At 37.8% G+C, this 10,638-nt stretch overlaps 1 protein-coding gene across 1 annotated transcript; it reads left to right on the forward strand.

Annotated features, from left to right (window-relative positions):
- Positions 1-6,679: 6,679 nt before the first annotated feature.
- On the forward strand, positions 6,680-9,381 carry LOC141628868 (uncharacterized). The gene is made up of 4 exons (XM_074441957.1): positions 6,680-7,393; positions 7,997-8,381; positions 8,557-8,762; positions 8,839-9,381. Exons 1-4 carry the CDS (start codon positions 6,680-6,682, stop codon positions 9,379-9,381), a joined length of 1,848 nt encoding a protein of 615 aa, XP_074298058.1.
- Positions 9,382-10,638: the final 1,257 nt, after the last annotated feature.

The following is a 10,638-nucleotide window of genomic DNA, read 5'->3' on the forward strand; positions in this document are numbered from 1 at the left end:
CCTGCAAGCTGAAGGTCAGGCTGCTATCAAGGCGCTAAAATGGGCGTTGGATGAAGGGTATCTTCATGTTAGATTGGTTACGGATTGCCTTGTCTTGGTTATGCAGGTGGCCGGAGCGGAAAAGCCTATTGCTTCTATTACTTGCATTATCCAGGATTTTAAGTCTATTGCGTCTCATTTTCACTGTTGCTCTCTTAGCTTTTGTCCTAGGGGAGTGAATAGGATAGCTCATAATCTTGCTCAAGAAGCTCTGTTGTAAGCTATACTATTTGTTGCTGTCAAAAAAAAAAAAAAAAAAAAACATCTTTACTTTCATCAAGGTTGCATTTGTGACACGTTTGTCACAACCCTATAAAAAATAAAATCAACAGGCTCTAATTAATGCAGCAGAGCCGCATAGGCAAGTCGAGTATCGTATCCACAGGAAGACGGTCACTATCTATTCGTTATTCAGTCTGTCTATGGTCACAATTGGAGGTATTTTGATTTGATTTCTAAACTAAAAGCAATAAAAGTAAAAACAGGGCAAAAGAAGGGATTGAGAGGAAATATAGAAAGAGATACTAGGATGTCGGTTCACCATGTTATCACACAAATCAGCTAAAGGTAGGTCAGTCGGTCTGATGTGAGAAGGGTAATGGAAAGGTCCTGTCGGTCCGCTATCCGCCCTAAAATACCACTAACTTAGCTTTCACCCACGTTAGTGTAGTCTATTGTTCATAGCAGGTCTATTCATTCCAATATCTCGATCTAGGTCTGAATTTAACCAGTTTAATTACTTCAGTTGCATATATTCAACCTAATAATTACAGTTATATTGCTAATTAATCAATTCTCACAACAAAACCTCCTAAACCAAATTATCGCATCATTGCTATACTATCATGGTTCCCCTAATCCTAGCATTAAAGAATTAGCTACGCATAACAATGAATAAAACAAGAACGACAGATAGAACAATAGTAAGCATGGTATAAAGATGATAAAAGAGGAATAAAACTTAGAGTAAAAGGGAAGAAAGAATTACAAAAGTTTGAGATCTGGGAAAGAGAAGCAAGCAACGTTCAACAGCACAAAGGTTTCAAGAAAAATGAAAGAGATATCCTAAACCTAATTGACGTCCTTCCTTTTTATATGAAAGATATTTATTAAACATAACCTAATAGGATAAATAAGTTCACGCGAAATAAAATCTCGCATTCAGATAGATATCTACTCGATCGAAGAGATTGAAACCTCTAGATCGAACAAATCCTCAGCCAAACTTCTCGATCGGGGACTTTGTTTACTCGATCGAGAAACCTTGAATATGCACCTCTCGATCGAACACAGGAACCATTCGATCGAGTCTTCTCATCCTTCAAAAACATTTGATCGAACAAGTAAGCTAACAAAAGTCCGCGATCGATGATTCACCACTGCAGTCAGCTATGACTCGTTGACTTAGCTTCCAAGATGACTTCGCGCATCCTAAGGCAGTAGCATTTCCGCTCCAAATCCACTCATCTCCTAAATGCAAGCTAAACGGGCAATAAAAAGGCTCGATTCTGCTTCTTTCAGGTCCATTTCTGCAATAAAAGCCAAACGAACCAAAGTAGACTATTCGAGGCATTTCGTAGCTTAATACTACGAGAATTACAACAAAATGCGTCCATAAGAGACTTAAAAAGGCTATATAAAATGCACGTATCAATTTGCATGTAAGCTTCAGTTGCTTAATACCGAAGAAATACATGCAGCAAGTTATAAGTAAACCTGGTAAAAGTAACCCAATAATACCAAATTAGAAATGTAACATATACCTTTCCGAATGATCCCCTAGTATGCCAAGTTTTTTAAGATGTGATGACCACTTCTCCCCTCTTTAATCGTAATTTATTACACAAGTTTTATACTGGTTTGTCCGGTTCTGACAGTGATATGCAGAGTTGACATTTGATTGGCCAGGATTTCAGACGTGTACAGTTGAAATCTTCTGTTATGATCCTGAGGATATCTATATAAATAGGTGCAGACGTTCCTCAATTTACATCATCAACAACTCCATTTCTCTTCAACAATCTTTTAGAACTCTCTTCCCAATTGTGATAATCAACATTCTCTGAGAAAGACAATGGCCCGTTTGAATTGTGGATGTGGCGATGCTTGCAACTGTGATGGCTGCAACTGTAACGAGTATGTAAAATATTTGTTTTCCTTGATTTGTAGTTCTTGCTGCATATCTCATTTCAATTATTCTTATTGATTGACCTAATATTAATAGTCATTCTGATTTTTGGCACAAGGTTTTATTCCCTTGGTAAAAGTATTGGGTAGGTTGCATTGTTATTATTCTTTCATCGTTTTGGATTTCAAAGGACATTGTTCAGCTTTGGAATATGATGAGATAAAGCATAATGTCTTAACTGGTGGTGCGTCGAATATTGTAGAGCAGCCATCAGTCCATGCCATTTTAATTACGCATCATGCGAAACAGTTTGCGTGTGTTTTTTAGTTAGGTGGTATACATCCTACACTCTTTCCCTTTCCTTAATACACAAGAGCCTTTGAGATACTACATTAACTCCGTTTAGCTGGATTCTTTCCCTCCTTTTTCTCTTACAAACAGTTTGTTGTTTTAGCATAGGTCCTAATTATGCAGAGCGCATCTATCATCTATATCATTTATACTTTCTTTTTCATGTTATAATCTGAATAATTTTGAACATGCTTCGGTTACTGATTGCAGGAGGAATGCAGGGACCGAATGTGACTGTGGCGATGATTGTTCCTGTGATCCATGCACTTGCGAGTTAAAAAAGAGATCTGTGTCAATGATGAACTTGTGTGCTTTATTTCTGTATCAAAAATGATTGCATTGTGAACTGTCACAGCATTTTTCAGGTTTTATTGATGCTATGGGGTGTGTTTGTAACCGTGTGTACTGTGTAATACTGCTGATTGTTGAACTTTGAATTTAATCTAATCGTCTTGTGTTTAGATTGCTTGTGAATTTCCTGATTGTTTCTCCTAAACTCTCCATATTTTGAATATTATCGTTTCCTTTTTTCCATTATCCAGTACTTCGTATAATTTAGATTTGAGCTGCGTACGCAACAGCGATAAAGGTCAACCTCATGAATTTAACATATATAGGCCATGTTCTTTTGGACTGAAACGAATCTGATCTGAACTGAACTGAACTTATAGGATCTGAACTGAACTTATAGAATCTGAACTGATCTGAACTTATAGGATCTGAACTGAACTGAACTTATAAGATCTGAACTGAACTAAACTAAACTTATAGGAGCCAAACTTAACTTTATTTTATTTTATTTAACTTAACTATTATTATTATTATTATTATTATTATTATTATTATTATTATTATTATTATTATTATTATTATTATTATTATTATTATTATTATTATTATTATTATTATTATTATTATTATTATTATTATTATTATTATTATTATTATTATTATTATTATTATTATTATTATTATTATTATTATTATTATTATTATTACTAAGTAATATTATTACTATTATTATTACAATTATTATTATTACTAAGTAATATTATTACTATTATTATTATTATTATTATTATTATTATTATTATTATTATTATTATTATTATTATTATTATTATTATTATTATTATTATTATTATTATTATTACTTGCGAAGAGAGAACATTGATAAAAGAAAAAATTATAGTCTAAAACACAAGGTAAAATAATAAATTTTTCCGCTTTATATGCATTGGTTTGTTTATACATTATACTACGATTACATTACGATAACAAATAAATCACATATTATATCTTTTTTTCTAACCATTTATTTCCATATTATCATAATCCTCATCACTTTCATCTTCACTATCACTCTCAACAACGGATCCATTGCCTCGCCAAATGTTTTTGACTATATTGTTTCGTACCTAATACATGGCCTTATTCCGCTTTTTATCAAACATGCCCAAATCTATTGTGACGCTGAAATTATAATGTATGTATCGAATAATTAATGTCAAATGTTTTTGTATCGGTCTTTAAAAATAATACTCTGTATATAGCTTTTATGAACTAAATTTATAAGATCTGAATTTTTCTGAACTGAACTTATAGGATCTGAACTGAACTGAACTTAAAGGATCTGAACTGAACTTATTGGATCTGAACTAAACTGAACTTATAGGAACTGAACTGAACTGAACTTATAGGATCTGAACTGAACTGAACTGAACTTATAGGATCTGAAATGAACTGAAATTAAGTGACTTTAAGTCCAAAAGAACAGGGCCATAGTCTTAGTAACCAAGGTTGAGACGATTTGTTGACATATTAACTTCTTACAATTTGTATGTACCAAAAAAAACTTCTTACAATTTGATCTACAATAAATGAAGACAGGAAGATTAGCTAAAGGAGCACCTTCAACATTGGGGACAAAAAAGTGCCTCTCTCTAAAAATAAACACAAATTAAAACCCTAACCTAGAGCTCGCTGCTCCGCCGCCTCCACCGTCCACGCTTGCCCACCTCCTTCTTCCCCTACCCAATCGCCGGAGATGGGGTTGTCTCTTTGCCTGTCTCTGGCGATTCGACACATCTCATATCCCAAAATCTTCCTTTGTTCAACTTTGTTTTCCCGCATCTCCTGTCCATCTAATGTTCCCTCGTCGCTGCTATGTAGCCGGGTATGGGTCCGTCCGGGCCTATCGCCGGTGACGATATGTATCTCGTTCTGATTTGATTATCACCGGTACACCTGATTTCCATCTTCACCGTTTTGATTGTTTGACCCGTCTCTTAGTGGGTCACGGGTTGGTTTGTTCTTGTGGCTTTTTCTGTCTGTTCCCGGTTCCATCTTTGTTCCCGGTTCTAACTTGTGATGACTCTGAGTATTTTAATCAATTTTTATGTTTCTCGATCATCGTCTTTCTTTGTTCCATAGTTGATTGAGCTTGCTGCTCCATTAATGGCGGCTTTTTCGACTTTGTTCCAACTTATAGAAGTTTTAACCCCCCTTGGTGGTGCTGTCTGATGCTTTCTTCATCGGTCTCCTAGCTTGATTCATGTGAGGATTTGGACTTTGTTCTTGGTGATGGCCCCTGTGTTCTTGGCTAGATAATTTTTTAAAAAAAGAAAAAGGTGGTTTTATAGGAAACAAGTCTTTGTTGGCATAGTTTTTTCTTTGAAGTTTTTGTTTTACGGTTCCTTTTATAAGATTTAATTGTTTAAGTTTAAGAGTGTTTTGTCCGTTTCCTCCAGTACCTTGTCTTGTCACCGCCGTTTTTTCATTCACAATCCAGTGCTGATCCACCAAATTCCCCCACCCCTGGATTGTTGGTCTTGTTTATGACCTGGTTTGTTTGTGTCAATGAGGGTGTCTCATCTGTTGAGGTTGCTACTCACCTAAGTGGCTGCTTTTTGGGTTCGATACGGTGATCCCCCCATTTCCCCCACCTGTCGTTCCCTCTCCCTGTGTCGTTTGTTCTGGTTGCTTGCTTGGCGGTGGTCCTGGGAGGTGTCCTTTGGTGTTTTGGGTGTCTCCGTGGTGTCTTGGTCCACCTTGTCGTCTTGTTGGAGGATCTTCTACTCTATCTCCTAATTGTGCTGTTTGCAAGTGTGTCTTTGAGGGTTCTGAGCCAGTCGAGTTTCGAGTCGTCGAGACATCTTTGTTGGGCTTTTTTTGGTGTGTGTGGCTGCCGATGGTGTTTGGCTTCTATGTTGGTTTTCATGGTGATCGTTGGGTCCTTCTCTTTCATTTCGGAATGATAATTTTGGGTGTAGTGGCTCTTTTGCGTTCATGTGATCTTGTTTGTTCGGTTGGATGGTTCGGAGATGGTGGTTCTGATGAAGTCAGTTTTCGGGTTTTGGGTTCCTCTATGAGATGTGCTTGGTAGGGTGAAGTAGGGGTCTGGCAATGCTGTTGGGTGGCCCGGATGCGGTGGTCTCAACCTCATTGTTCTCCATGAAAGGTTTGGCTTGAAATTGCAGGGGTCTTAAGGATCCCCTTGCCCCTACTATTCCTAAAATTAGAGCAATATGTAGGTCTTTTCATAATAGTTTAGATTTTGTCTTCCTTTGTGAAACTAAGTGTGGTGTACGATCAGTGGATATTCTTCTGCGACCTATGGGTTTCCTTCAGTCTGCTGGGTGTGATGCTGACGGCTTAAAGGGAGGACTCTGGGCTGGCTGGAAAAGTAGCTGTAAATTAGAATGTGTCTTTATTAGTTGCAATCTTATTATCCTCCTGGTTAATCAGTGTAAGGGTAGCATGTGGTACTTGTGTTGTGTTTATGGTGAACCCGATCATACAAAAAGCGGTGCAGTTTGGGAAAACTTTACCTGTCATCTTAACTCCCTTGATAAACCCTTCTTGCTTATAGGTGATTTCAATCAAGTTGAGTTCTCTTCTGATAAGTTAGGTGGTAATGATAAGTTGATCAGAGGAGCAAACTTATTCTCATATTGGAAGAATACACATTGTCTGATGGATATCCCCTTTAAGGGACCTAAATTCACTTAATGCAATAATAGGGAGGGTCCACATCGAATTTACGAAAGACTTGATAAGGGTTTTGCTTCTCATGTTTGGCTTTCTCTATTCCCAAATACCTTTATCAAACACTTACCTATTCAAATATCGGATCACGCGCCTATAATCCTTGATACAAATATGGTTCTCAATACTAAGAAGAAAGTTTATAGGCTAGAGACTTGGTGTTTTGATCATGCCGAATGCAGTGGTCTGGTTAAAGAAAGTTGGGAAAGAAAAGATAAGGGTGATGCTTCTCATATCCTTTTGGCAAAATTACGTCGTATAAATAACGCTTTCAGAGTTTGGGCTTGTAACAAAAAAGATGAATCGGGACTAAAGTGGAGTGCATTTGATCAGGATCTTGAGTCCTATCTTCTGGATATTGAGAAGGGTGGTGCTATTGTTAATTACGAAGCATGTCACAAAAAGCTTATGGAATTCTCCCTTGCCGCTGGCACATATTGGCGTCAACGTACAAAATTGAAATGGAATTGTGAGGGTGACACGTGCACAAAGTATTTTTTCAATTGGGCTAAAGGACGATCTGGTGCTAATCTTATCTTGGGTATTAAGAAGGAGTCTAATGAATGGACTTTTGATATGAAGGAGATTGGTGGTTTGTTTCTCAAACACTGCTCCACTATTTTTAATTCTGATTCTGAGCCTGAGTGTTTTGAAGATTACTTAAATAAGTACGGTTACTTATTTGATAATCTTAAGCGTAAAGTGGGCATGGAAGAAAAAGCCATGTTGGGTCGTGTTTATTCGAAAAATGAAGTTCGTGCGGCTGTTTTCCAATTGCGACCTCTAAAATCACCGGGTCCTTCGTATTCCGGCGGCTTTTTACCAGAAGTATTGGTCTATTGTTAAGAATGATGTTATTAAAGGAGCTCTCAATATTCTAAATTCGGGTACTATGCTTAAGGACTTCTATAAAACCTTTATTGTTCTTATTCAAAAAATGATTGTCCGGAGAGAGTTGGGGATTTTAGGCCGATTAGCCTCTGCAATGTTATTATGAAAGTTGTCACTAAGTGTATTGCTAATAGATTAAAAGGGGTTATGGATGATCTGGTTAGTCCATTTCAAAGTGCTTTTGTCCCTAATAGAAGTATTGCATATAATATCGTTATCGCCCAAGAAATGCTTCATATCATAAATCATAGGAGTTATGGCACGAAGGGTATGATGGCTTGAAAGGCTGATATAAGTAAAGCCTATGATAGGTTGAACTGGAATTTTATAAGAGGGGTGCTCTCTTACTTAAATTTGCCGGGATCTATGGTCCAACTTATTATGAGTACTATTGAATCTGTTTCTTATGAAATTCTGTTGAATGGTGCTCCTATGGAAAAAGTTGAACCTCGCTGTGGAATTAGATAAGGTGATCCTTTATCCCCTTATATATTCACGCTTTGTACGGAAGTCCTATCCCAAATGATTCTCTATGCTCAGGATGTCAATCTCATTAAGGGTATCAAAATTTGCAAGAATTGGCCGGAAATCTCGCACTTATTGTTTGCGGATGATTCTCTCTTCTTTATTCGAGGTGACTTTGGGGATTTGGACTTTATTATGAACATAATCGATGAATACTGTGTTGCCTCTGGGCAATGCCTTAATAAAGATAAGTCCTCTTTACTTTTCAGTCCAAATTGCTCACTTATGACGGTCAAGAAGTGTTTGACTAAGTTTAAATTTGCTCCCAAGCATGATTTTGGCAACTATCTTAGCTTACCAACAAGTATTGGGTCTTCTAAGAGGGATTTATTTAAATTTATTGTTGACAAGACTAAGCGAAGACTATCCTCTTGGAATAACATTCTTCTATCCTCGGCTGGTAAATTGACTCTTATTCGTTCCGTTCTCTCTTCACTATCTCTTTTTTCTCTATCGGTATTTCGCATACCGGTAAGTGTAACATCAAAGCTTCAGTCCTTGATGGTGCATTTTTGGTGGAGTGGCACTAGAACAAATAAGTCCATTCATTGGTGTAGTAAAGAATTCCTTTGTAGGCCTGTGGGAGAAGGGGGGTCTTGGACTTCGCAATATTGGATGTTGTAACCAAGCTCTTCTAGCCAAGTCTGCTTGGAGAATCTTATGTGTTCCGGGAAGCCTTATTAGCAAAGTTATTGGTCCCAAGCTTGGTGTTCAAGATGATATTTTATTCCAGAACCATTGGAAGGCTCCTCAAGCATCGTCATGGGCTCTAAAAAGCCTTGTCTGGGGGCTCTGATCTTATCTACAAAAATATTGCTTGGACTATTGGATATTCTTCTCGGCTTAATGCTTGGAAGAGTAAATGGATTGAGGGCTATAGTCTTCATGATCTTTATGGGGATTTTTTTGATGCTCCTATTGATTCCACGCTACTGGTTGGAGATCTTCATGATAATCATAGGAGATGGGATCTCTCTTCTCTTGGTTTCGATACGGGTGAGGGAGTTACAAAGAAAATCCTCGCAACTTATATCCCGTGTCAACCCTCGGATGACTCCTTCTACTGGAAATTCTCTAAACTTGGTGTTTTCACAGTCAATTCGGGATACTATGTTGCCGCTATGGCCTTATCTAATGGACTTAACTCGAATGTTGATCGCTTTAGAATGTCTGCACCAATTGTGACCTTTTGCAAATCAAAGCTCTGGAAGTTGCCTATTTCTAACAAACTAACGGTGTTTCTATGGAAATTTATGACTAATGCCCTTCTAGTGGGCTCTGAATTCCTCAAACAAAAAATGGATTGGCGCTCCTCCTGTTCTTTTTGTGATGAATCATCTTCTTGTGTGGAATCTATTTCTCAGCTCTTCAGAGATTGTAGCTTTGCAAAGGCTTTATGATTTGGCTGTCCTTTAGGACTTAGAATCACGGAAGGGGTGGACATTGATGCTAGGGTTTAGGTCATAAACTGGGTTACTTATTTCTTAATTGGCCTAGATTCCAACTCCCTCCTATTTCCCCTTATTGTTACCCTTTAGAGAATCTGGTGTTGTAGGAATGAGATAGTCTTCAAAAACCGTCGCCTTTGGCCTTTGAGTGCTCTCAATTCTATTCTTGGTGACATTCAGTGTATGAATGAGGCAGTGAGCAGTAAGGATGTTAGCCTCCTTAGAGCATCTTTGTTGGATTCCTCTCCTATTTTTGGTTTAGCTAAGAGAATTAGAAACTCCTTCCCCTATTAGATTATTGGTGGACCTGGGTGCGAAAATGTTTGCACTATCAAGTGTGATGCTGCCTGGAGGGCCAATAGAAGTTCTGGCATGGGGTGGTGCTTGTTTGATGGTAATGGGACCTTAAGGAATACTGCTCACGCTCGCTCGTTTGCCTCGTCTGCCCTGCATGCCGAAGGAAATGCAGCTATCATGGAACTCAAATGGGCCTTGGATAAAGGCTACCTTCATGTTGGACTAGTTACAGATTATCTTATCTTGGTTATCCAGGTTGCTGGAGCAAAGAAGGCAAATGCATCTGTTAAGTGCATTATCCATGATTTAAAGTCTATTGTGTCTCATTTTCATTGTTACTCTCTTAGTTACTGTCCTAGGGGGTGAATAAGATAGCTCATAATCTTGCTCAAGAAGCTCTTTTGTAAGCTATGCTATTTGTTGCTGTAAAAAAAAATGTAGACAGGAACAAGCAATATGTTTTGTCTCCTATTTTGGTTATTTAAAGTGACTAGAGCTAACAAATTCGACCCGCCATTGGTTGGCTTGATCTGACCCAAATCTGCCCCAAGTGACCCAATTGCCACCTCTAAATTGACTGATCAAGATAAATTACCAATTAGCTCATGTGGAAGAGCTTTACTGTTGTAATACTACAGATTTTTATAAGCTAAGTACTCGACCGAGTAGAGCCTACTCAGCCGAATAGTGTCAAAAGTGTGTTCTGTGTGGCTACTGCCGAGGAATACTTGGCCGAGTATGACGAATACTCGGCCGAGAAGAGGATACTCGGCCGAGTATACTCCATACTCAACCGAGTATCCGGTCTGGCGTGTAATTATTCAGCGGTTTGATGCGGGAGTGTTTAGGGATTATTTATTTGTGAAAACAGTTTCTAAACGTCATTTTAAACCCTAATCACTTTTACGATAC

This window comes from Silene latifolia, chromosome Y (genome assembly GCF_048544455.1).
Source record: "Silene latifolia isolate original U9 population chromosome Y, ASM4854445v1, whole genome shotgun sequence".
Classification (NCBI taxonomy): Eukaryota; Viridiplantae; Streptophyta; class Magnoliopsida; order Caryophyllales; family Caryophyllaceae; genus Silene; species Silene latifolia.